Source organism: Cottoperca gobio, chromosome 16 (genome assembly GCF_900634415.1).
Source record: "Cottoperca gobio chromosome 16, fCotGob3.1, whole genome shotgun sequence".
In the NCBI taxonomy this organism is placed as follows: domain Eukaryota; kingdom Metazoa; phylum Chordata; class Actinopteri; order Perciformes; family Bovichtidae; genus Cottoperca; species Cottoperca gobio.
This window is the reverse complement of record NC_041370.1, coordinates 9,536,772-9,564,755: the sequence shown is the minus strand read 5'-3', so window position 1 is coordinate 9,564,755 and position 27,984 is coordinate 9,536,772. Positions and strand designations below refer to the sequence as shown.

Genomic DNA, 27,984 nt, shown 5'->3' with positions numbered 1-27,984 from the left:
CCCCCCCTCTATTCATTGTTCACTCCATCTCTCACCCTCCCTCCTCTTTCTCTCAGCATCACTCCCTGGGAACCCACTTTTTTTTCCCTCCTCAGTATTTCATGTTGCCTTTCCCTGCATCTCCCCCCTCCCCATATTCATCTATGTGCTCTTATTCGCTTCTCTAATTTGATGTGCATCTCTACCTCACATTAGCTCTCGACACGTCGCAGCCTTAACAGTGCTGTCATATGCAGGAGTTCATTATTTTGCATCCAACATGTGAGTGGATTTTTTAAAATCTCTTTTCACTATTATTTAGTGGCTGCATTTTTACTCTTTCTCTCAGTAATCTGGTCAGGGTTCAGGGTGGTGGTATGGACGGAGATTGGTCAGGTTGATGGGAGTGTGCATGGATGCTTGGTGGGGGTCGGCATTATAAGTGTGTCTCAGTATGAAGTGAGAGAGGGGTTAGACCCCCGCTAATCCCCGTTAACAGATTAATTATCTTTGGGCAATATCGTGTTGCTGACGTGTTGTGAAGTCGTTTGGGCGTTAAGCTACGAAGGGCTACAATCCAACGATAAAGGGTCCCTTAGGGAGGTCTCCTCAATCTTAATCCCTCTCTCTCTCTCTCTCTCTCTCTCTCTCTCTCTCTCTCTCTCTCTCTCTCTCTCTCTCTCTCATTCACTCTCGCTCTCTCTCTCTCTCTCTGTCTCTCACTCTCTCGCTCTCACTGAGAGCTCCTCTCTCATCCATCAACACAAGCACCTCTCCACTGTCACCAGACAACTATACAATTATTGGCTATTTAATATTTAAATAACTGCAAGAATTATTGGCTCATTGTTTCCCCATTTTGACACATTTGTTGGCATGTCACCAAGCCATTTTTTCAGGATGATGTTTTTTGAGGAGCATCAAGCGTTGATGGCTGTCAGTATACCTCTTTGAGTGGGTAAATATTTCACGGACACCGGCGAAGAGAAGAGACGAGGAGGAGAGAGAAACCTCCCGACACAACCGACAAGAGGTAAGAGTCTGATCTCTCTCCTGTCGATTATTCGATTATGGCTTAATCGTTGATTTGATTGCAAAAAATGTATTAATCAAATACGTGAACTGATATAAATGCACATTACACCACTTCATGGCATATTGCTAGTTTTGGATCCAAGCTTATCTTTTCAAATATGCTTAATGGATGTTCATGAAACATCATATTGCCAAAATGGATTCATGCTCATCTTTTCAACTATCTCACATAATGGATGAATCTTCTCTCATGGACGTTTTGTAGAATAAGATGCTGTTATGGTTTCATTCCTCTCACATTTCTCCTAAATGCTTTTTGGACAATTTGTTTTAATCTCCAACATAATTGAATATCTTGTTCTGCGTTGGTCAGTCGTGTGGAATCGTTTTGTCACCATCAACTTGTCACGCTGGACTCTTGCACACATCAAAGCACTGATTCGCTCTGACTTACTGACTATGAGCTGCACTCACTTACCTTCGGTCAGCTGCACTCACTTTGAAGGTTCATTGTTGCGGAGCTGAACACGAATTGTACAGATGAATGTGAAGTGAATTTTAATTGAGAATATTCTTTGGCTGTCGCTTCACGTCGGTAGATAAAGCTAACTTTGCACCCTTCATAAAGATGTTCATTGTTTGTCCTGTCTGATGTGGTGTGTCATGAGACTGTAATGTTTTCTCATAAATTACAGTCATTAAGGTTGTTGTTAAGAAGCAGTTAGACGACCACTAACTGTAATGTGAACCATAAAAGATTTTATGAGGCAAATTGGAAATGTGCATCATTTGAGCAGCAAAAGGATTAAATAATATGTTCTGCTCAAGAGAGTTGTATCGTCATAAAAGGACGAAGGTGGAGATGAATTTCTCGTGCTAAAGATGATCCTAACTCCAGTTGACAGAGATGCTTCAGCCTTGTTCTCATTAGCTGCCTCACAAAATGGCTCTTTTCTTTACATTCAGTCATCATGGAGTCTCATATCATTTCTTTCTCTGTGTCGTCTGAGCTCCGTGGAGACTCAACACAACAGAATTTATTCCCCTGTTTTTTTTTCTTCTTTTTTCTTGAGAGCTCACGTTTGGGTGAGAGTCTGTTGGTTTCTTCGCCATCTCTCTCCTCGTCTCTCCCTTTTCTTCTTTCCCTCTCCACCGACTGAACTTGGAATTGCATTTTTTTTTGTGTTCGGTTATGCAATCCTAAAGAAATGATAACAAGCTGGCAGGAGACGTCACGTCAACATGAGGCTTCCTGTCTGTGACGACTGCTGAGTAACTGCTGCTCCAGAGGACTGTGACCCCCCCCATCCCCCCTTCACTTCCATCAGCACCTCATTAGGTGACCTCAATAACTTTCTGGGTCGAAGGTGGATCCTGTCTGAACTTTGACTTGATGTCTTCATACGTCCTGAATTAATTTAGTGCAAGAAGTGAGACGGATAAGCTGCTGTCGAGATATTAAAGATCTTTCTTTATCTTGAATTGTTTGAAAAAGGCTTTTATATGGTGCATTCTGCCTCACGGTGAGAAATCACTATTAGTGCGGTTTTGTCATCCATCAAAGGAAATGCTTTTTCTATATTGACCCACTTTATTGGTTTATGTTGATCACAACAGGTAGTAGGATTCTCCTTTGATTGTGGAATTATTCCCTCACTTGTTTATGATGCCTCTCAAAAGGCTTTTATCGTCTCCAAAGTCTGATAAATGCACCTCATAGACCTGCCTCACAGCTGCTATAATGCATCTAATCTAATGAATTCACTGAAGATAAATGGTCATGAAGGAATGCATAAATATAACAGCACACAGTCTGTTTACGCTGCAGATGTGTGGTGGATGGATGCAACTCTCCCAGCATGTGAACCATTATGTTCAGTACAATTTTAATAAGGGAAATGGGGAGTTGGCAATGATTAGAGTTGTGACAGTTGGGCTGCTGGGACCATTAAGGTGAACAGGCTTATTGTAATGGGCTTACAGCAGCCCTGTCTGACCAGTGGGCGAGCTGTTAACTTGTTCTGAGCCATAAATGCCCCAAATCTGAATGGGAAATTGTCTGGCGTTGAATGTGACATGTGGCTAAATCTAAACTTTCTATCAGGCACAGTGTTTAACTCAATTATGCGTGAATCAATAGGGATCGTAAAGAAGCCTCAGCAGTGTAGAATACTGTGCTGATTGAAAGTTGTATTGAATACATAACAGCTGCATTAAAAGAGAATAAAAGCCTTTAATTCAGAATCTATCTGACGTTATTGGATCCTCAAATGCTGAATTGTATCCGTCTGTAATCAGCTGAGCTCTATCACTCTTTGTGTTTAAGGCATCAGTGCTGTTGTTGTTGGTTCTCTCTGTGCTCTCTGTCTTAAAACGCTCCTTTCTTAAACAGTAAAGCTCTGACGGTCTCTTAATCAGAGCAGCCGGTATCAGAAGCCTAGCAGTCCCGTCCCCCCCCTCGTCCCCCCCCCCCCTCTTCATTGTAATAAGGATTCCAGTGTATGTTTTGGCTAACCGGATTTGCCCTTTGTATTTACCCTACTTTCTCCCCCTTCGCCGGCTTTAGTAAGCAATGGTTGACGATGCAGTCAAATATATAATTCTTTGTATAATGGTTCTCTTGGTGCCCTAAACAATCTTCTTCTCCTGCAAATACTCTGGAAGCACACGGACTTCTTCAAAGACCCCATATATCCCCTATATAATCTATGCTGCTCTTATAGCACATACCCTTTCTATAAGGTTAAGAGAGAGGTCTGTGAATTACAGCCATTTGTTATATATAGTCATGTAATCTCCCTGCGTTTGAGGAAAAACCCCTCTGGCTCCTACAAACAATTATTATCATTTCATCTGTTGATTATATTCAATTCATTGATTCATCGTTTGTGCCCGGGAATGACAAACACTGCCACAACAAGTTTACAGAGCCCAACGTGACAACTTAAAATATTCTCTTTTTGTCCAACCAACAGTCCAAAACCCCAAAGATTTTCAAAGTAAGACGATTACAAAATAAAGGAAATCTTTGAAATGCTTGAAACTGCAAGTACTTTACATTTTTGCTTGATTAAATCAGTTAAAATGATTCCCAAAATCGCTGTGGATTAGTTTTCTGTCCATCGCCTGACTAATCAATTAATTGACAAATTGTTTGCGCTCATAGCACATCACCTAAAGTGTTACAGGGAAAGCAGAACACAGAACAACGCACTCTGCTCTCAGGGAGGCATGTACACTGATTTACACTCCAAAGAGCATGTTTCAAGTAACCATGGCTGACACATCTTGACTCTTATTTGGCTCAGGTAATCACGGGTCATAAATCGTCTCCACTGCGCCCAGATGCAGGTGGGCATCTTTTACTTAAGTTAAAGTATTAATACTACATTGTAAAAAAAAACTATTATACAAGTAAAGGTCCTGCATTCAAAATCGTACTCAAGTAAAAGCACAAAAGTATTTTCATCAAAATATACGTGAAGTTCAAATTCTCATTATGCAGAATGACCCATTTCAGTATCATATATATATTATATTACTCATGTATAATTTGTGATGCATTAATATGTACGAAATGTAAAGTAAATGTGGAGCTAATTACTTTATATACTTCTGAGTAGCTTAGCCTATAATAATACATCATAACTTATAAGTTCATTTATATTTTGTAATAATAATAATACATCATAACTTATAAGTTGATTTATATTTTGTAATAATAATCCAAATCTGCAAAGTAACTAGTAACTAAAACTATGAAACAAATGTAGTGAAGTAAAAAGCAAAATATTTGCCTGCAAAATGTGTTTATAGGAGTAGAACTATAAAGAAGCATAAAATGGAAATAATCAAGTAAAGTACAAGAACCTCACAACTGCACTTAAGTACAGTACTTGAGTAAATGTACTTAGTTACTTTCCACCACTGCAGGAGGGCCACAGCTGCTGTACAGCTCGCCGTGACCTCTCCGCCCTCTCCGCTCGGGAAGTCCTTCACCTCTCTTTTACCCTCTCTCCCTCTCCTCTGCTCTTGCTTCACATCCTGGTCACTCTGACCCGTCTTTTCTTTCCTTCCTCAGGGTGGAGGAGGGGGACCAGTAGCAGTAGAAAATGGCTGCCATGACAACGGTGCCCAGCTATGCCCCTTCACTGTGGGTGAGAATGTGTCACGCCCTCCCCCGGCTGGACCTCACCATGCAGATGAAGGACAACTTCTTTGTCCCCGACAGCTGGGAGTACCAGCAGGTAACAGACACCTCATGCTGCACTGTAGCTGTTCAGCCCTGTTGCTCCATTCGTAGCTATAACTCTACAGGTATATTGTCCTGCAATTAAGTGACTGGATGATGGGCAATTTGCTCTACAACACACTTTAAAGTGCCCCATAAATCCCTAAATGTAGAGGCATGCAAGAGCGCAGAGCTATGATGATGCCATTTACAATCCTTTAAAACTAATTTTCATGCCGACTCATTGACCTAATTATTGGTGGGAAGATTGCACTCGACCCCTCCAAGAGCCCCTCGGCTGAAATCTAACCTTTCTTTCATTTTCTTTAGATGTTGCAATACTCTTCTAAACTGTCCCTTGCGCCTCTGCCTCTGTGCATGGCGAAAAATTGGAGATTCAGGGAGTGCATGAGATTCAGCGTGGTGCTCTTGCAGGTTTCCACACCTGCAATCGTAACGTGTGATTCTGAACTGTGCAGTTTCTTCTGCGAAATGCAAGCTTTCATCCTTGTTCTCCTTCAACAGGCTCTCATACAAAACGCTTCAGCCAGCAGTGTCTCACTGTGCGTGTTTGTGACTTCTCTGCGGTACAAAGAAGGGAGGGGGGGGGGGGGGGGGGGAACGCAAATTATCCTGCAGAACAGAAAGACAAAAGAGACTGAAAGTGCTCCGAGAGGGAGAATGAGAGAGGGAATGAGTAATGCGAGGAGGTTGCTGAACAGAAGACCGGGCAGAGAGGGAGAAATAGAGAGAGAGAGAGAGAGAGAGAGAGAGAGTGGGAGTGAATGTATTTAAGTAGGTCACAGATTATTAATAGAGATTCAGTGGTGTGGATAGAAAGAAAGAGAGGGGAGAGTGGGGGAGAGAAAGAGAGTGGGAGCGAGGGAGAGCATGGGGAAAGAGGGGTGGGTGGAGTGGAGCAATGGGGAGGGGCTTCAGAGAGCAGAAGGTGAGATACAGTAGAGAGAAGGTGGAGGAATGAGGAGCGACAGACCGGCAGATGGATGGAGGGATAATACTGTAGATATGTGTTGGAGCAAAATGCATTTCAGTGATGTTGACTTTATGACATGGAGCCTGATCAACAGCAGCCTGATTTGGCTTAGTGACATTAATATTCACTATAGTGCAGACACGAGATTCATGGGTTGAAGCCTTTAAAGTAGAAATGGTCAAGAATCACAAATTAATTGCGTTAAATTTCCATCTTTGTTAATATCTGTTTGCATGCAGCGTGTTTCTGTATTCTTGATTCTCATACCTTCTTAATCATCATCATCCTCTGCTGCTATATGGGGGCCGGACAATACTTCTTTAACAGCATCAGTTTGTATTTCACCCTCTCACATTGCTCTTCTCCTCTTGAAAAAATGGAATTAAAGTGCCATTTTCCACATTCACAGACGCATCCTTTCTTTTCCTCCTCTTCATTTTCTCAGACTCTGCTGGTTTTGTCCAGTTTATCAGCCATCGCTCTCGTCATCTCGCTCTTGGTGGTCCTCTCCTTCCTCATACACTACTGCTGCTGTCACCGCGGTGACCGGAGCGAGGGATCGGAGGAGGAGGAGGAGGATGAAGATGCCAGCACAGGTCACGGCTACAGCGGGAAGAAGGGGCGGGGCATCTGTTGTGTCACGTGGGTGGCGGTGGCGTCTGTCACGCTGTGCTGGTGAGAAGGAATATTCATTATCAACCACAGATGTCTCATCTTTTACAACAACACTCATGTCACCTTTGAGAAGTGGTGGAAGAAGTATTCAGATATTTTAATTAAGTAAAAGTACCTGTGCAACACTAACAATACTCCAGTACAAGTCAAAGTCCTACTTTTAAAAACTTACTCAAGCAGGAGTGCATAATCAGTATCAGTTCATACTCGTGACTAAGTACTGGTTTATACTAGATTATGATTTTAAGAGCTTTTAAGATCCGATACACTGCTGTTGGAAACGAGCCTTCAGTATATAGAGCAATCTTAATACTTGCTGATACTTCTCAATACAGGACTTGTCTTCGTATTGTGGTATTGCTACTTTTAGAAGATCTTAATACTTCTTTCACCACTAATTATTAGCTCTCCAATGGGTCATAAGATACATCTGAGAGGTTGTGAGATGATTAATGGTGTACACTAGGAAGGAGGAAGAAACAAAGTTCTGATACACAAATTTGTATCAATAATTTTTTTTTTTTAGCTTAGCTTAGCATAAAGACTGGAAACAGGGGGAAACGGCTAGCCTGGCTCCGTCCCCCTGTTTCAAGTCTTTATGCTGAGATGAACTGGCTCTAGCTTCATATTTACCGTACAGACATGTCGCTCTTCTAATCTCCCTCTATGCAAGAAAGCGAAGAAGCGTCAAAATGTCAAACTATTCCTTTAAATTAAAGCATCTGAGAAGTTTAAAGGGTAAATCACTCTTTGGTGAAACTGCTAACAACTTGTGTTTTATTTTTGTGCAAAGGCCCTCAAGTCAAACAGATTGAGAACAACTTGTTTTCTTAGAAGTGCATGAATGGAGGGACCTAATAGTCGTGTGGTTAGGGAGCATACTAGACTCGGCCAAATACTCTCTGTAGCAATCCCTGGTTTGAGATGGGTTGGTCAAACTGTTTGCTGCATGCCATTCCTCTACTCTCGTTCCCCACATTTCCTGCCTCTCTCCACAGTCACCATAAAAAAAAGGGCTGAAACTAATCTTTCAAGAACAACTTGCACTGATTCTTCACAAGTTTATATTTAGATCAAATCTTACACTGAAAACTATCTATAACTATATATAAATGCAGTAAAAAGTACAACATTTCCCACTGAAATGTAGTGGGGTATAATGTAAAGGAAGCTAAACATACTCAAGTAAAGTACAAGCACCATAATATTTTAGGTTGAACAGCAACAAGGCTTGTGAATCACAAGCTGTCACCCTCTCCATCGTCATGTGCTTTTTAGTCTCTCACACAGTCACCACCAATGTCACTGGAGAGGAGAGGAGGCCTGGATGACAGCTGACGGTCACGTTAAATTGCTGTTGACCGACCACAGGCCTATGACAGCACTGTGTGTTACTTTTGTGTGTGTGGATTTGAGTGGTTTCCCAATCACTGTGTGTGTGTGTGAGGATCATCTCATGTGTGTGTGTGAGGATGATCTCAGCTCGCCCACCTTCAGTATGGCAGTCATTCACCCACCGGTGTTCCCCTCAGATCTTGTGACCATGCAGTCATCAAGTCAGTGCACTGTCTCAGCTTAGACCTTGTACAGAAATGCTTCCTGACATCTGTCCAAGACGCTCTTGTATTGCGGAGGTCACTTAGGGGAAGCTCGGCAGCACATCCAACCTGTTTTGTTTTTTTCAATCTGAAGCTACAGGCACAGCTGTGTGCTGTAATAACATTATAGTGCAATTTATTGCTTCAGTAGTGCTTTCCATTACATTCATGTCCAATCCCCGCACCTTCATATGCACTGAGACTGTCACAGAACATAATGTACAGCGGATGTGATTTCAGCTGTCACAGTGATGTCATATACACAGACTGTAGGTCCGTGTCTCCCCCTTATGGACTGTAATGTAATGTAGTCGTCTCCTCCTCTGATGCTCGAGCGTTCTGCGCTAGACTGGAGCAAAAGATAATGCAGCCGTTTACCGTTTGATAATATTTCATGTGACACCCTTTCGTCCAGATGGTGGCCTTTTTGTCACAAGTGCAAAATAACAGTCATGTGGAATGCAGCCGCAGTAGACAACGTTCACATTTGGCAGCTTGAAATGCAAAGCACACACAGACGCAGACACACATTCCTCCTTTTCCTTTTCCCCCCCTGCTTTCTAATCTGGGTCACATACTTTGTGGGAGATTGGGTCATACCATTCCTCTCGGGTTTGAGGGGATTTGATGAACATCTGGCCCGAGCCTTAATCTGAATATGTGAATAACAGGAAGATATGTAAACATGTCGCTATGTTTAACAATTTGAATATTTTCCTTGCAGAAGCTTAACCGTTGAGTGCTAAGAGTCAGCTTTTTTTCCCCATCATCTGTTTATTCCTTCCCCTGTGATCCACTATCGTATGCTCATCCAGAGCTCACACATCCTCTCCTCCTCTATCTCCTTGTGTCATATTCATTTAAAATGTACCTACACACTGAATTAAACATTACATTTATGCTTCTGCTGTTCTTCTATCCCCCATGTTCTCTCTCGCACACACACACACACACACACACACACACACACACACACACACACACACACACACACACACACACACACACACACACACACACACACACTTACTGTACATACACCCTCTCACAATGTTTTCATGTTTCATTGTTTTCTCTCCCTTTGCAGTGTTGCCATAGGCATTGGTTTCTATGGCAACAGCGAGGCTAATGATGGGATGTATCAGTTGACCTCGTCTCTTCTCACAGCCAATTATACGCTAGCTTCCATCGATCTGCTGGTGAGTGCTCCAAGTCCACAAGTAAACTGCCATGCAGAGTTTCTAACCCGTGTGTGTGTGTGTGTGTGTGTGTGTGTGTGTGTGTGTGCGCGCATGTGTACATGCGGTCAGCAGGGAGAGAAAGAAGTTCAGATACAAACTTCTGTTTCTATTGATTTCCCTGCGGTCAGACAGGGTTTATGTGTCAGACAGTTGGGAATAACACATGAGTCAGTTCAGCTCACATCCATTCATATCAAAGAAACATATCAATAATTAAAATTAGAGCAGGATATCTAAACTGACGCTCATAAAGCAATTGCATTAAACACAATGGAAACACAGAGGGAATATGCACGCACACTGGACATTATATATTCATTATTTAATATAAACATTTACTTGCTAAATATGAATAAAAAGACATATTTGTCAATAAACGTACTCCCACATGTAACTGGATGTTTGGTCAGAGCAGGAATATTCCATCAAAGACAAACTTTTCTTCGCCCTGATACTCCCACAACACGCAAAAGTGCCACCTGCTCAGCTCTAACAAGTTCTCAACATGTTCTTTGTTTTAATGAAGTAACAAAACAAAGAGCTGTAAAATATGAAACATATATGAACTAACATAAATGATAAGTGAGATAATATGGGCCTATCACTCTGTCGCTCAGTGTCTTGCTGGGCACATTTGCAAATGAATATTGAACTTAAACATAGAAAAATGTTTATAATATTAGAAAAAATATAAATAGGGATGAAATTATACAAAGTTGGCTGAAGTGGAAACCAAAAGAAAACTTAACTGGAGAATATCAGAGAAATCATATAATAATAAGTACAGTATTATTCTGTAGGAGAAGTCTAGATACTGTATATTGTCTTGTGTTGTATTAATATAGCGAGGTGCTTCGTTGGAATCGCGTACATAGTGTTGGTAATAATAAATACAGGAATGTTTTCACAGGTAATAAACAGGTTAAATGTTGGATAATAAGAAAGAAGCTCTACAAAAAAAGCAGCATCTTCTAAATAATAGGCATATAATAAATAAATAAATTACAGATAATAAATAAATAATTCATCTTGATTACACAGTCACACAAAAACATGTCTCAGAAGGAGTGTGTTCACTTCTGCGTCTGTGTCTGCAGCCGTCTACCATCTTCTCTTAACCAATTTTAGAGACCTTGAGGTGTCGTTTATTTAAAAGTATGTTCATATCTAACGAAATTAGATCAATCGCTTTTGTATTTCAGTTTGCAAGTAAGAGTAAAAGTGAAGGATTTTTCACCTGAGCTTTAACTTGTGTTATAGATTAGGAGCGACATGCATTTGCAAACTGAGGCACCAAGATGCCCACAATCTTCAGTTCTCTATCTCCATAACAAACCATTTTAAACTGACCACGATTTTATGAGCACCATCAACACTCTTTTGTGGTTTCCCTTCCACTTAACTTCCCTCACATTCTTCTTTCCCCCCTCTCTAAAGATTACAGACACAATTTCTGGGCTGCAGCTGTCTGTCTCTGGCCCCCTGACCTCAATGGAGGAGCTCTTCACCGGCAGTAAACCCTTCCTGGTGTCGACACGGAACTGCCGGAGGTTATCTGAGAACGTTATCAACCTCCTCTCCTCCATCTCCCTGGCTCGGTCCGGTATAGACGCAGGCCTGGTGAATGACAGTATCAGCGGGGCGTCCATCATACCTCTGACCCCAGTACCTCCCTCTGTGGCCCCGACACTGGTGCCTTCCAGCGGCCTGATGCCCAGCCCCTTCTCACCTGGCTGGGCGGCCAACACGCTGATGGTCAATGAGGACTACAGGTGAGGCTGCAGAACAGATCTTCATCTGGGCTTTTAAATTAACAAGTAGATTTTTTAAATTAGATTAAATACACATTGGAAATATAATTTTTGGGATTATTATTATTATTAAGCTGCTGCTCGGATCTGTTCCCAAATGCATATTAGGTGTGTGTGTATCTCAATACATAACTAGATACATGGCCCATAATCCAATATGAATATGATGCACACATATGTCTTTATGAACCAATACACTGCGATTCAAAGCCAATTTGATACAATTAGTTTCAGCGACAATTTAAGTAATAGTTTTATATTTATGGGTGTTAGGGTTAGGGTTCCTTCCCAATAAATAAAAACAACATTTGAAGTAGTTCCCAGGAAACTGGACGGAAAATATAGTTTTACATTTGTCATGTACATGTACAAATGTACAAACAATTTTTCCAGTTGTAAATGAATAATGCAATATGTTCCTGAATGAACTGATATATTATATTGATTCAACAAGATTTAATAGTTTTACTTGTTTATCAATGAAAATTAGTTTCCAGTTACTAAATTTAAAAAGAAACATTCGTACTTCCTAATAATTTTGTTCACGCTTGGACTCACAAATCCCCCTGAATATGAAGTTTACCACAACACTAACAATAGCAAACATTGGCAGTGATAATTAGCTTTCTGGGAAATAAAAGTATTTTTATTGTTTGTCTATTGGCAGTTGTTTCTGCTTACAATGGAACCTGATCGTTTTGCTCATAAATGTATTGGTTCCTCTCAGTAATTGTGCAAGATATAATGATTCCTTCATAGCATGTTTTATGTTTCCAATAAAATAGATTGTGTAATTCCATTGTTCTGAAAAAACAATCTGGTTTCTTCCCATTTACAAAACTCATTATCCACTAACACTGATTTGTCAGTTTTCCTTGTTCAGCAGAGGCATCAGGAGTCAGAATACATTTAATGCATGGGTAAATGTTATGGGAATAAGAGATGTAAAGTTAGCTTGAAAAGGATTTATTACTGTATATGCTCGGCCTACTTTATCCATCCTTTAAGTGTAACCCGCTTTACATCTGGCAACCATTTTCTGTGACTTGGAGGCTGGAAACTTTAGGAGCATTGAACACACGTTTCCAGTTTTCTTCTATAACCATTTCCTTTTCTGACAAGTTAATGTAGTAAATAAGCAGATTAAACGTAAACCATCTGGATCAATTTCACAAGTATCAACACGTGCACACTGTTTGTTAACACTGACAGACCCCCGCTCATATGGAAACCGTCTGAACGAGCCTTTCCTAAATGTAGCATGTTTATTAAAAGGGCTGGGTCAGTTGAGGTAATGCAATGGAAACTTTCTTCAAAAATAACTCAATGTTCTGGTGCATGATGGGTTGATGGGTTGCTTTTATATTCAATATTCCATAATAATAACACTATGAAAGGACTGCTTCCCATAAACTAACCACACACAGCAAACAGATGATGTAATGTGTCCCTCCCTTTTTAAACAGTAAGAGGGCAAGTAAGGTTCAACCTCATCATAACTTCCCCACTTCCCTTCTCTGAGTCGGCCTTATCTTTAATAGCGAATAAAGCTATTAAAGCTGACCACAGACTCACATTGAGTGAATGTCTCATTTCTGTCTAATAGAGACATAAATACATATCCCAGATCAGTAGTGTTAGAGGCCCGATAATCTAATTACACTTAATTCTGGGAACGGTGGAAAAAGATAGCAAATCTTAATCCCAGATCAGCTGGAGAAATCTTAATGTGATGAGAGGAGATCTGCACATTTCACACAACATTAGAGACATTCTGGCTACGATGACAAATCAAAACAAACTTTTTTTTTTTAATGTTCAAGGTCCACAACTGAAGAAGGAGACGTGCCGGTAGCTTGTATATGTCAGCATAAAGTGTTCTAATCTCAGGGCTGTTAAAGCGGTGAGAGTCACAAGATTATTAAAGAGATAAGCAAGAAAGGTTAATCATTTACTACACCAGGACAGGACAGGAGTTCAAAACTGTGCATCCCGGTAGACCAAACCCATTTCCTTACACCGAGACTTCACGTCTCCGACTGGATCAACTGCTCCAGAAGAACAGCCGTGCTAACTGTACATTATACAAAATCAAAACCTTCATTTGCTATTTTGCAAATCTGAAACTCATTAGTTAACACAGGATACCTATAAATCTTTGTCCGACCATTCTCATGGGAAATCTATGTGAATGTCTTCTCACCGCTACGTAGATGAGCAGTTGAAGGGTTAAGTTTCAATTCAATCGTTCAATTAAATCAAATAAAACCGTAGATAACAAGCAGGGCACTCGGAGAGCGCAAACCTCACCTAACATTACATTTAGCTGACGCTTTTATCCAAAGCGATCCGAAGTGGGTTCTTCCTCGGACCACGTTGCACCCTTCCACCAAGTTCCATAGAAATCGTGCAATTAGTTTTTCACGTAATCCTGTTGACAAACAAACAAACAATGAAACAAACTGAAACTATAAATGATGAACCACGATTACGACAAATATCCCCGAGGTTTGACGAAATCTTAACCTGTGGAATACAATTTAAAAGCTGTTTGAGAAACTTTGAAAGTTTTTAATGTAATGGCATTTTCTGTATTGTGTTGTGTTGTAGGTGGCTGTCATACGTGTTGTTGCTGCTGCTGGACCTCATAGTGTGTCTGTTCATCCTGCTGGGACTGGCAAAGCAAGCCCGCTGGCTGCTCATACTGTGAGTACACACACACACACACACACCACACACACTCTTGTATCTTTAGACACAAACTATACAACTCTGATTGATGGTCAGGGTGTCTTCTCTTGGCTGAAGAGTTTGTGTTGTTCCCTCTCCACAGGATGACCGTGCTGGCGTGGCTGGCTCTCTTCCTAAGCTGGGGCTCCCTGGGCTTGGAGACAGCCACTGTAGTGGTGAGTAGTCCCAGTGAAACTGTTCTGAGGAGCGGAGGGATCAAGGGCTGGAGGAATAGGAAGTGAATGGGGCTGACAAGGGCTGGCTTCAGAGAGAGCTACATGAGACCAAAGCTGTGTGTGTGTGTGTGTGTGTGTGTGTGTGTGTGTGTGTGTGTATGTGTGTGTGTGTGTGATTTCTGTGGCCATTGTGCTAAACTGTGAAAAGATCTGCCTCCTAGGGAACGCTGCAGTCGTGGCAGAGCACCAAAAAGGCAGGAAAATGGGGCAGAGATTAAAGATTCAATGCGCGTGTGCACAGGCGCGTTTGTGAACAAATTGTGTTTGTGCATTAAAGTGCGTGTTTCCTGTGTAAGTGTGTTACCAAGTGTGTGGGCGTTTGGCTTCAAGAAGCAAAGATGGAGGATGAAGAGAAGTGCTTTCAACGAGACAGAGGAGGGGAGAGGAAGAGCGGGAGAGTGCATCTCGAGATCAGTTTAAGACAGAAAGAGAGAGACAGCTTGCCATCAGCAGTAAAAAAAAAAGAGAAAAGACTTGAAGCTGTTGCTGCTCTGTACGTCGGCCCCTTGGGGCTTCAGACTGAACATGCAGGGGGGTGAAAGTGTGAGTGTAATCCTGTAAAAGTAAAATTCACTTACATGTTGCTGGACAATGTTCTGCTTTTAACGCCTAAACATGACAACACCACCAGTGTGCTTCTATCAAGAACAAAGCACAGAGACCGTCATTATGTCTCAAACTGTGGAGTGTCCTTTTTCAGTTTCTCCTCTGAAGTTTGGTTGTACTCTCTGAAGTGGGAGACAGTTTTTTTATTTTATATCTGGGTTAAGGGTGTGTGAAGAGGCTAAATGGTGGCTGTTTTTCTGCACTGCTGCCCACTTTAAGAGACTCAGTGTCATGTGGAGCTGGCGGGAGACGGTCCCAATGCCTGTGGGTCCACACAGAGCTGCTCTGTCCCTGGTTACTGACAGGGAAACAATGGGCCAGTTGTGGGCCTGCCCACTTTATTCTTTCCCGGGTCGCCGCTTTTCCCGTCAGCCGCCAGGCTCTCTGCGTGGCTCTCACTCCCTCTTCTGGTGGGGCGATCTCAAGCTCAGTGTGTCTGTGGGTGTGCTATCGCTAACTTGAGTGCATCCTCTTATAAAATAAGCCAGAAGTACGTGCAGGTCAACCGAGGGACGATGCAGGTTTATCTAGCACTGCATGTGATCCGGGCAGATCAATATTTGCCTCTGTATTGTGAGCAGCTGTCAGAGACATGTGGAGGTAAATTATGTCAGTGGGTCAGTGTGTCTACTAAATCTTTCCTTGTGATCATTTTCTCTTGCCCTCTCTCTTTCGCCTCATCTGCCCCCGCTCTCTCCTGCTGTTTTTTTTCCTTTCTCACTCTTCCCGTCAACGTTTTTCCAGGCCCTCAGTGATTTCTGCTCAGATCCGAACACGTTTGTAGTGAACTCCACCCACTTCAACACTGGGACAAGCTCAGGTACAGTATCAGTCTGTCCCTGTGCAAAGTGCTAGTTGTTTCCCATTTTTGCAATGCTTTTGATTTACCTCCCAACTGTGCTTGTGTCAGCACAAACTAATATAATGAGTTAAATGTTCCCACATCTTTTCTATTATGCACTGATCTGGTGTTTTGCTGGCCATTCAGATGTGTTGGATTATTACCTGACCTGCAGCAGGCGCATGAACAGTCCGTTCCAGCAGGTAATGTGACCTCCTGACAGTCACATGTATTTATGTATATAACATAGCACATTGCAGGCATTTAGCTGACACTCTTACCTGCTTTGATTTCAGTTAACAGGTTGCATGTCATACTTGCTCAAGGAAAAATCATTTGAGGATGGGAGGCACAGCTGTTGCTGCGTGTCCTGTCCTTTTAAATGATTTGCTCCAGATAAATTGCTACTCTCTCAGCATATTAATGGTATATTTAAGCAATAATGCAATAATGTTTAACTCCACTAACTTGTTGGCTGCAGGTGCTGACCCAGTCGCAGAGGGCACTGTCCAACATTCACACACACCTCTCCAGTCTGGACCGAAATGCTCTCACACAGTTCCCCAAAGCTGAGGTATGTTATGATGTGTAAACATGCACTTATTTAAGAAATAACATTTCTGTCGCCTCTTCCTAACATTTCCTAAAAATAAGTTTCTTAACTTGCGATTATTTGGTTATTGCAGAAGTCACTGAGGGAGGTTCAGCAGATACTCAACTCCACAGAGGGCAACTTTCATCAATTGGTGGCGCTGCTAAACTGCAGAGGTCTGAATAAGGTAACCCAAGACACACACACACACACACACACACACACACACACACACACACACACACACACACACACACACACACACACACACAGGTTCCAGTCTTTTACACAGAGCAAGTGTTTATATTGTATCCTTTTCTTTTTCTTTTTAATCTCTATATTACGTGACGCTTTGGCACTATCGTCTTTGTTACACTCATGAATTGAAAAATTGCCTGTAAGAGGAATGAAGCTGCAGATTGTGAGGAAAATATGCGATAACGTTGTTGAATATCGCGATAAAGATATTACTTGTAATAAATAAACAGATATTAAAGTGTACTTAGTTCTGCCTTTCTGCACAAATTGCTCTTTGAATCAAAAATTGAAGGAAATTATTTCTAACATTCTTTTTTTGAACAAATTGAACTTTGAACTGAAAACAAAAGACACCCATTAAAAAACATTGACTGACATTTTGAACGTTTTCTACTGATACTCTTTCAAACTAATAAAAATCCTTGAGTTATGTGTTTATTGCGCACGTTTCCCATAAAGAAATTGTGCAGTCCTAAACAGAAGCTGTACTAGCAGCTAATTACCAAAGCACTGCTTCCTTATCATCACTGATACATCTCTCTATTTCTTTTAGGACTACATCGACTCTTTGAAAGGCCTGTGCTATGATGGGATGGAGGGATTGCTCTACCTCTCCCTTTACTCTTTCCTCTCTGCTTTGGCCTTCACTGCCATCCTTTGCTCTCTGCCCGGCGCCTGGAGGAGCTTCCCCAGGTTAGTGAGAGTATGAATATGCCTGTGGTGCATACTGTAGGTATAAGTGCTGTTATTGTTGCTGTTCACATATTTTCATGCACTCACACTCATTTTAAACACTTTAAATTGCCTAGCAAAAACACAAAAAGAACGAGACTGTGCGAGACAACGTAGATGAAGGAATTAAAGTTTCTGCATGCCATACAATGCTGCTCGGCATACAATGTGGAAGAATATTTGCGTGTAAAAGAGTTGGTTCAGATTGCACGCCTAAAAGGATATACAGTAATACGCAGGATTACATAAAAATCCATTAATAGCTGGAAGTTTGTTTTTCTTGCACTTCTAGATTAAACTCATTTCTTTTTTTGCGTATTCAGGAGTTTGGTAGCAGCCGCACAGGTTTGTTGGATCTGCTGAGAGCGGATTATAATCCCCGCGTGGATACATGAGTCACCTTTACCACCTGAAGTTCGCATCTCATATCTTTTTTTTTTTATCTTGGAACATTAGCGTCTTAACTAATCATGACTAGCGACAGAGAGAATCCTGGAGGTGTGTTGTAAGATGTCGGAAGGAATACAGCTATGAAGAGAAGAAGGAATAAAGGCACTCATGGTTTCTCTGCTCACACATATCCCTCTCTGTCTCTTTCATGGACGACGACAGTGAATCAGAGGAGTACGAAGACTCGGACAGCGAGAGTGAGGACCCCTTCACCTCCCATCAGGCACGTAGACAGACGGCCACGGGGTCTCAGCGAGGGGCCATGACCCCCTTCTATAATTACCCGGGGGCTGGGTGGACACCCCCCTTTTCTAGCGCGCCGCCCCTCCCGTGAGTAACACCGACACTCAGACACACAGACAGACAGACAGACAGAACGTCCCAGATGTTGCAGGAGGAGGAGGAGGAGGAGGAGGAGGAGGAGGAGGAGGAGGTTGCTCTCAGATACAGTTTTCAGTGTTTCTGTGTCGAGATCTGTACCTATGGGCAACTTTTATACTGATGACCCCCAGATCAGGGATTGCAAAAAGTCCAGGATGTACATTTAAACAACACATAGAGACTGATGGTGCACTGTTGAGACACGTAGTCTTTTTGGTAAAGAAATCACAGATGAATTGCCTTCAGGACACACATAACATAACATGATGCACACCTTTGCTAGAGATAAGTGGAAGTGCAGTCAGCTAGGTTCACACACCTTTTCCTCTATATAGACATGTAGTCCAAATCCACAGAGCTGTCAGGTTAAGCACATGCATTGCAGACAGACACACAGACAGGTCAATATGGACTACAGTGTAGGCAGAGAAACAGACACAACTCCAGAGGTCTGTCTGTCTGTCTGTGTGTCTGTCTATCCGTCTGTCGAGTGTTTCAGGACAGACGATGTAGGCCGCTCGGTCATTTCTCACAGATCTTGTCTCAAATGGCGTCCTGTCTCCTAAACAGTAGTAGCCTACTGCTGCGTTGGGGGGAGGGTGTCATTGACGAGGCCGCGCTCGTAAAAACTCCGGCGATGTGAGGCTCAGGTTGACTATAGGTAACCCCCCCTCACCCCCCCCTAAAAACAAAACACCCTTCTGCCTCTGCCTCACTCTCATCTGTCTCCTCACCGTGGTGTCCAAACAATTCTCTGGGTCTGTCCTTCGCTCTTTGTCATACCTCCTTTTCCTTTTCGGTTCTCCCTTATTTCTCACTTTCAATTTTCTCATCTTGTTATATTTGTTCCCCCCTTTCTCCCTCACTGATGTTTCCAAGCTTAGTCAGAGCTCTGAGAAACCTAATCGTTGACTATTTAACTTCCTATTGCTAATGCCAGCTGGTCATCTTGACTGCCCCGCCTATCTATATGATATTAACACCAAATTAAATACAAGGATACTGACTAAACAAAACTGTCAAGGCTCAGAAACTCAGCTAGCACTAAAAAATACAGTCCACTCCTCTTAAATGAAATCTGCTCGGGATTGCTTTAAAAGCTCTCTGGGGTTTATCATGCAGATAAACAGATTCATTAGGAAAACAACATTACAGCTGAAATGGGACTGGTGAGTCACACCCAGCTCTAAATGCATGTAATTGCAGATTATTGTATAAATCCTGCAGTGCATCATCAGTCAGGAGTGGACTGTACGCCTGCTGCTGGTGCTCTCAGTGCCTTGCTTGAGTGCCAGTAGTACTAATACCTACTAGTTATACTGAGTGCTGTGTTTTTCCGCACTATATTTCTAACCACTCTTTCTCCTTCTTTCCTGTTACCTGTCCTTGGCTCCCGTCACCCCGCGGCCCCCGTCCCGTCTGTCTTTCTCTATGTGTCTCACCCCTGTTTCCCTCTCTCCTTCATCCTCCGTTCCTCCTCTCCCTCTCTTCTGTCCTTGTCTCTTTCTATCTCTATACAGGACTCCAAACGTTTCCTCCAATGGCAACCCTGGCTATGAGAGCCTACCCTTGACTGACAGGCAGTCCCCACCCCCCTCTGTGAGTCCTCTGTACTTGTGACGCCATCGCAATCTGTGCCATTTTATCACTGCACACGCTCGCTTTAATAATCAGTAGCAAACGGACTATCATGGTGACCTCGCAGGACCCTGTGCACTGGCCTTTTCTTCTTTTTTGATGCTTCAAAACCAGCAAAAACATGAAGGAGAATTTACATTTTTCACTGTTCCTGATTTTCTTGTGCATACTCTTATCACTATCTGGCCATTTTACAGAGCACCTTATCTCGACCATAACAATTCAAACGAATATAATGAACAATAATGAACATTCAGCGGGAAATTGGCAGCTTTCAACCGCATCTCATGGTCATCTACTGAGGAAGATATAGACTGTACATACTGTACGACCACATTTTATCATGTGACCAAACTTACAGTCTCATGACAACTTCGATGTCTCCTGGACATGTGAACTCCCTCCACTGGGGAAGACGTGATGCAGTTGAAAGCTTTAGAAAAAGCTACTTAAAGGATATTAACTTGTGTTTTGTCAAAAGAATCTTCTTAATGGACTGTAAACAGTTACTTTGGAAGAAGGGAGTTAGAAAGTAAATCAATAATAGGAAATTAAAAGCCCTCCGCAGTCAGCGGTCTTCCTCTAGAGTTTCAATCTTCTGAACTGCCCCTATAAATAACCAATCACCCGCGTTATGACATTTTAACTATCTCCATGACAAACCGCTTGCATTTAGGAAGACCATGAGATGCTGCTGAAATCTGGAAAAAGCTAGTAAGTTGACTTTTAGTTCATTTTTCTTCTTCTTGACTGTAAACAGTTACTTCTGAGGAGGGAGTAAAGTAAAGCAGTAACATTTACAGCTTTACTTCTCCTTTTGAGTTTAATCTGAATTATTTATTTCAAAATAATTAGTATGAAAGCCTGTTGGTCAGATAGTGAGAACAACATGTGCTGCTGTCTGCTGCTGGAGTTGATCACGCGCGTGAATAACAAATGTTGTTCTCTTCTCTTTTATTTTCTCTCAATACTCTTTTGGACACCTCAACCTCGCTCCTGCTGACTCGTCTGTTCCGGACGTACAGTACTCTCCCAGCATGCTGACTGGTTACGGAGGAAGTCAATCACACCCTAACCCCGCCCATTCGAGGAACCTGTATTCACGTTGATTATTTTTTTGTTAGGAAATGTATAGAAAAAAAACGTTTAGTTTTCATATGAATGGACACTTTACTGAAATGAAAAAGAAACTAATCTAAATAAAATGAATGCTAGGTGTGAATTCAAAGTGCATAACGTCAGTACCACTGAATATTATTACAAAAAGCACTTAAAAGAAACCGGTCTAAATGGACCGTGGGTATAAGCGACAATGATAATGCCAAGTCCACTTGGTCTAAATTATTTCCCCTCGTCTGTCCAAACTCTGTGTAAACTGTGAACAGTGGTGAGGCAAGTCAGAATGGTATTGACGTTACTACGTTGTAGTTTTATATTCTTAAATGTATCAGTACCACCGATTTATTTTTAAGTTTTTATATAAATATTGTTGTAGAAAAGCACTGGCACGTAGCAACAAGACACTTTTCTTTCTGTGAATGGTTATGCAGTTCCCTCACTTGGTATCATGTTTTTTTATTATTACTTTTTATAGGTGGCAATTCTGTATTTTCCTTGTATTACCTTATGGTATTCTGTATATCTCACTGTCTATAATATCTGAATAATCATGAACATTCGCTCTTAAAAAGAAAGATACTTGAGGGCTACCAAGACCCTGTTTTAATGATTGAATGGAGAACTACAACTGCCACTCAAGAACTACAAATCCCATGCAATGATAGCAGGTACATAGCAATATGATTCTTGCTACTGGTGCTGCAGTAGCCCTACCGTAACTAGCAATAATAACTATGTATAGCATTGGGTTTCTGAGATCTCTCCAAGATGTTTTGTGTATATATGGTCTGGTATGTTGGAGATTTCATTGAATCCCCCGTCCTTGCCAAACTGACCTTGTTAACCCTTGAATTGAGTTTGTATGGTTATCAATGCTCCTTTTGAATGGCATCCTTTTACACTCAAGAGTCTAATATAAATAAAAAATAACTTCAATAACCTTCACCTGGTCTTCATCGTGTCCACAAGTCAATGCAATGTCAGTGACAAACAAGTGCAAAGTAAATACTTAAAACAAGAGGTCAAAGTTTAATATAAATAAGTTTCACTATTATGAACCTCTGAGCGTCGGTATATGTGAGCTAGTCACTAGTGTGTACCAGAGACAGCGCTCCTACTCTTTTGGATATGCATAGATCAATAGGAGACACAATACAAACGTAAAGGTTAGTCACAGAACCAGTGTTTTTGCATGTCAGCGTAATTTAAAACAAATCAAGAATAGTGTCCTTTATATTCTTGCAACCGTTCCTTTCAGATTCAAAATAAGACTATCTCTTTCATTCATGTGCGAAACTCAATCTGAAGAGACTTGAAACCTGGGTGAAATGTCCATCCTAATCATGTCTGCATTGGTTTCTTTCTTCTTTACACTATACAGCTAAACAAGAGGAAAACAAAACACATTTGAAAAACTATTTTTTTTAAAACGTGGCACGCTAGGAAAAATGTCTAGAACTTTGTAGTACAAAGACATGCAAAGACACTGGAGGTCCTTCCATGCCTGATGCCTTCGCAGTACCTGTGCCTGTGAGAACAAAGACAAACAGTGTTAACAAATCAAACTCGGCAGTGCATAGAAGGTTTACAACGAGGGTCGTGGGAAGAGACAGTGCACTCAGGTGCTGCTTGATAACTGATACATTTTGACATGACTGTCTCGTATGCAGAGTACAAACTGACATGGCTTTGGCGATTTGATGGTAATAGTCCACGACAGTTAAACCATTTTCATCTTGGTGATGTTTAAGTACTCAAACTAGTCCAGTTATCCTTATTTGCAGATGTCTTTTCATGCACAAACACTGCAATCAGTCCTACTATAAAACAAAAATTTCAGTCATATGTCATCAAACAAGCCCACATTTGCACTTTGTTAGCTTAGATGCACCTTCCCAGTGTTAAAAAACAAAGGTACTAAGAGAAGGACAACGCAGATACATGGGTCATATCAGAGCGAAAGCTTTTACAGCGGCTACAATCACAACAGTACTTCATCTCGGGAGTAAACGCCCGTCTTTGCTTCTCTTTGGAATTTCCTCTGTGTGTCGATATTCAATTTATTTTAGTGCATTCCCTGAAGTTTTCTGTAATGAGGTTTAAAAAATTATTTTTTTAAAAGAAGTCAGTCACTATCCCAGAGAAGTTTCTTTTCCGTGCTATGTAAAGGTATGTCCAAGGCATCACTACTTGGGGTTGTCAGAGTTCAGCCATGAACCGTCCTCCTCCACCTCCCGCCGGACGACCAGGAGCATCTCGGCCACATCCTGAGAAAGCTGTTCGCTGAGAAATGTGCTGGAAGAGAAACAATGACGACAAAAAGGGAAAAAGTTAGAATAACATGGACACAGACAAGAGGGCAAATTACTAGAGTGCAGCGCTCTAACACAAACAAACAGTGAGGTAAGCCACATGTGACCGCTCATATGGGATGACTCACTCGCTGCTCTCACTCAGAGCAGACACACAGATGTCCGCTCTAAAAGAGACATTTTAAAGACGTGAATGCACAGTCTTACCGTAGTTCTGCTTCTCCCCCAATACAGACAGGACTCTTCAGTTTGGAGTCCAGGTTGTAGTACTGTCCGTTAACTTGCCGAACCGCGAGCCAGTGCCGCCGTCGGAGTGGGAGGGACACGATTCCAAGAGACACTCGTGATGGGACGTTAAGAATAAAACCCTGGACCTTTGACATGCAAAGGCTCTGAACCGTCCTGTATTTTTGTTTTAAAGGGAGAAAGGACATATTAAACAAAACCTCCACCTTGAGATGTTCTTAGTTATCTGTTGTGTTCGGTTTATTTCATGGTGGACTGTTGCAATAGAATTGAGCTCAGCAACTTCTGCTGCACTTACTCAGTTACTAAATCTACCAAAATAAAAGTCACATTATTACACGTAGCTGGACATGGTTAGTAGTGCGAGTAAAATATTTTTGTCTGCAAGTCTAAAAGAATATGCATTTGTTCTTGGCCTGACACAAAATGCTGATGATTTAAACTCCTAACAACAATTTACTGTATATTTATATGTTTATTTACCATGGAAATAGGAGTAATGCATTACCAACTGAGAAAAACAAGCCCAGGAAATGCAACTACATAGCAATGTGTTTTTTGTGGTGGACCGTCCCTCAAAAACAAAATGATGCTTTTCAATTAAACATGTCAGTGCAGTAAATCCTGAACTTTCTCACCCGACAGGGCTCAGCGTGTCTCACTAACCTGCGTTTGTCCCACCACACTGCAGCCAGTTCCCGGCTCTGTAGTGCCGCCATGATGACGTTGACGTCATAGTTTCCTGTACCTAACACTGAGCGGTGAGGGTTCACCACACACTGTGGAGCCAGCCTGCAGAGAGGGAGAAACAGAGCAATAAAGCATTTTAAAGTGAATATCTAACTGGTATTCGGTACAGCTACGTTTTAAATGTGGCCTCTTCTTGCCAGGACCGTTGGGAGTCAGGACCGCTGTGAGGTTTAGTTCACTCTGGGATACAGCTACGTATTATTTTAGAACTGTCCTTCATTTCAATAAAAATGTATTTGATAACAACAACCAGGAAGAAGTTTCTGTGACTCATTGAAGTCACAGGGTTTACCGCAGCAAATTCTTTCGCCAAGGTCACAAGCTACTCATCTCGTTTCATAGTCAATACAGTTAGTAAATTACATTCTTAACAACAGCCACACTTGATGAAATGGCTTTTGCAGTGTGAAATTGCACCACTGCTGTTATACCCTGAAGGTTAATGTTATAATACACAAAACACTGTGAGAAATCCTGTGAGAATGCTGTGGGTCTTGGGACTGTGGGAAGTCATAAGATAGAACACAGTGACCTAAGTTTTGGTTTGCAATCACTGTTGACAACACACTGTTAAACAGCATTACTGCTTTATCTGAAACAACCTAAACATCCTTATGTTACTCCATAATTCAGCCACACTGTGTTCTCTTCCCTGTGTTAACCTTTGGAGAAAATCAAAATGCTTTTTTCTTCACCTGTTATAGCATCTAACATCAGGTTAGAAGTTCAAACCAACAGACGTCTAAGAGTCAGATGATAAAATGTGTGCTCGGGGCAAAACAAAGACTGTACTCACTCTGCTCTAACTTTCTACTGCGTTATCAATGGCAGGCTGCGGAAATTTTGCATTTTAACAAAAACGTCTAACAAAGATTTTTTTAATCAATCTGGACAGAAAGCAGACATTATCACAAAAGGTATCTGTGAAGATACAACCAGATGCTGCATTACAGCTATAAAATAAATGTTGATAGGGAGGCTTTGTAACCACATTATGAAGAAATATATGGAGGGCTGAGTTTACAAATGGGGCTACGGGCTAATATTCCAAATACTAACCTACAACCTAATATTCCAACTGAGTATTTAATCCCATATGAGCCTAAATGTAGCCTGAGATACTCCGGTGGGTCCCTTTTGGAGATTACAAGATGCTATCAGGGCTCTGGAATGATTTGCTGGAAGATATCTTTGTCCTCTTTTACATTTCTTTTAATTTTTTTATAAATAATGCGGTTTTACTTAATTAATTCCTTGCTGTGTATGTCTAATAATGAATTACATTGTTTTATTTGTTTAACATTCATATTGGATACTTCATCTTAGTGCATTGTTACTTTGCTTTATGTCAATTTATTGAATTCTGTTTTTATTTTTTGCGGTTGTGAAGCACTTGGTAATTATGTTTTGAAAGGTGCTATACAAATCAAATTGATTACTATTACTTAACCTGACAGTATTTTAAAATTATTATTATTATTATTATTAATAATAATAATAATAATTTTAAAATACTGTCAGGTTATGTTATGTTACCAATTTGTTTTGGATTCCCACTTTAAATGCACTTTTTGATTGAAACAAAGCAGCTGAATATGTTTTAGCTTCATGAGCAGACACAGCGACACATCCTCAAAACGTTATCCTACCGTTTGCAGATGTCATCGGCTGTCTCCTTGGTGAACACCCGCTCCTGGAGCACGTTGTTCAGTGCATGGATCGCGCACAGCTCCAATCGTTGTTTCTCATGAAACACTTCTCCTTCGCTCATAATAAAGCTTAAGATACACACAGAAGAAGTCCTGTTAACAGATAAACATTAGCTGTAATACAGTTAGCTGTGTAGCTATCGCAGCAGCACAGTCCATTCAGGCTAACAATAACTTTAAAGTCGTTAGCTTACCGTAACGGCGGCTAAAGCTGACTATGCTCCGTGTTTGGACAGCAAAACAACGGCAAAGTGAACTATTATTAATCTACAATAGCTACATGACGCTACTGACCTGCTGATAAAGCGCTTCCCCGTTTAAAAAAAAAAAGATGCTGGAGTCTGACAGCTACATCCAGAAACCGGAAGCAGATCCGTTGTTTTTGTTGTGATGTTGTTGTTGTGTGGGTGTCACACCCATTTACGGTATAAGCAGCAGAACTAGAGCAAACACATCTGTCGTTTTAACCCGTTGTCTATTCCTATGTTACTCGTTCAAACATAAATACGGTAAAATAAACGTTAAGAGTTATCTCCTTGGTTACGCACACAAAGCGTCCTCAGTCCACCAGGCGGTCATTACCTGTGGGTGTTGTGTTGAAGCGCTCCCTAGTGGTGAGCCTGCTTATTGGTGGTGACTTTTTATTTTTGGTAGGAAAAAAATAATATATATATATATATAATATACACATATAATGTATCTATATATGTATATACATATATAAACATAGATACGTTAAAGAAATAAATTAAAATGTCAACATTGTAAAATAGGCTATATAACAACAAAAAATATGTAAAATAATGTATATTACAATATATATAATAGTGTAATAATAATACTAAAGAAGGGATATATGGTTTAAGTGTTTAATGCAGAATAGTGCAAGTAAGATACATAAGAATATTGTTTTAATTATACAGTATAATACAGTATTAATGCCAAAGTGTCCACAGTTTAGATATAATAATTACGGCTGCTGACAGGGGTAAAATGCCATGGCCAGTCTATTGACTCAGAGTGCCTGACATACTGAGAGGGAGGATTTGAAGAGTGTAATGGCCAAAGGCAGAATCCTGTGGCGCTCTTTGGTGCATCTTGGTGGAATAAGTCTTGCATGAATGTACTGCTATGTTTGACCAGCACGTCATGGAGTGGGTGGGAGACATTGGCCTAGATGACATGACCCGTACCTCGGACAACATCCTCCTCTCTGACACCGCTGTTAGAGAGTCCAGCTCCACTCCCACAACATCACTGGCCTTGCAAATCAGTTTGGTGAGTCTGTTGGCATCTGCTACCCTCAGCCTGCTTCCCCAGCACACAATAGCAAACAGGATAGCAATAGCCACCACAAAGTAATAAAACATCTCAACCTTCTCAGAAAATAGAGGCATTGTCTGTCAGAGCCTCATAGTACATGTGAGAATCTATATACATGTAAAGGGTGTATCATAATGTAATGAGTTCACAATTCTGATCCATGATTTTGGAAATACTGATTTTATTTTTCTGCATTAAGCTTTTGTTGGATAGAGACAGACAGGAAACATGAAGAGAGAGACAACTCTGACCCTTCACCATTATGCTACCAGGCACCACCCCAATTAATCTTAAATTACATTGATTGATTATCTGAAGGTTTGTCAACATAGGGTGTGATAGAATTTTATAATCTTGATATTTTATAATCCAGGTCTGGAGGTGGAAATATTGGTACTACTTATTTGCACTTCCACATAAATTAAATGTAGTATACTTCAGTGAAGTATCTTGTTTGTGTGTTACACAAGTTAGTGTCTTAAATCATGACAAAAGCA

The 27,984-nt window shown here is 41.2% G+C and overlaps 2 protein-coding genes across 9 annotated transcripts; one reads left to right on the top strand and one right to left on the bottom strand.

Moving 5' to 3' along the window:
* Positions 1-164: 164 nt before the first annotated feature.
* On the top strand, positions 165-22,088 carry ttyh1 (tweety family member 1). Of its 5 annotated transcripts, XM_029451165.1 has the most exons (16): positions 165-261; positions 867-1,012; positions 5,096-5,261; positions 6,685-6,914; positions 9,600-9,711; positions 11,191-11,525; positions 14,175-14,270; positions 14,398-14,470; positions 15,881-15,956; positions 16,125-16,180; positions 16,459-16,551; positions 16,664-16,756; positions 17,381-17,520; positions 18,172-18,339; positions 19,911-19,989; positions 21,054-22,088. In XM_029451165.1, the coding sequence occupies exons 3-16, from the start codon at positions 5,127-5,129 to the stop codon at positions 21,135-21,137; spliced, it is 1,770 nt and encodes a 589-aa protein (XP_029307025.1). In that variant the 5' UTR covers positions 165-261; positions 867-1,012; positions 5,096-5,126; the 3' UTR covers positions 21,138-22,088. The 5 variants fall into 5 exon arrangements, with proteins under 5 accessions (XP_029307025.1, XP_029307024.1, XP_029307027.1 ...); XM_029451164.1 differs by lacking the exon at positions 165-261 and having other exon boundaries at positions 692-1,012; XM_029451168.1 differs by lacking the exon at positions 165-261 and having other exon boundaries at positions 696-1,012; positions 18,172-18,232.
* Positions 22,089-22,153: 65 nt separating this feature from the next.
* Positions 22,154-26,758, bottom strand: josd2 (Josephin domain containing 2). 4 transcript variants are annotated; one of them, XM_029451172.1, is made up of 5 exons: positions 26,359-26,758; positions 26,105-26,233; positions 24,372-24,497; positions 23,667-23,861; positions 22,154-23,442 (listed from the first exon to the last, which is right to left on the bottom strand). In XM_029451172.1, the coding sequence occupies exons 2-5, from the start codon at positions 26,224-26,226 to the stop codon at positions 23,334-23,336; spliced, it is 552 nt and encodes a 183-aa protein (XP_029307032.1). In that variant the 5' UTR covers positions 26,227-26,233; positions 26,359-26,758; the 3' UTR covers positions 22,154-23,333. The 4 variants fall into 4 exon arrangements, with proteins under 4 accessions (XP_029307032.1, XP_029307029.1, XP_029307030.1 ...); XM_029451169.1 differs by having other exon boundaries at positions 26,105-26,257; positions 26,459-26,758; XM_029451170.1 differs by having other exon boundaries at positions 26,459-26,758.
* Between the last annotated feature and the right edge of the window lie 1,226 nt (positions 26,759-27,984).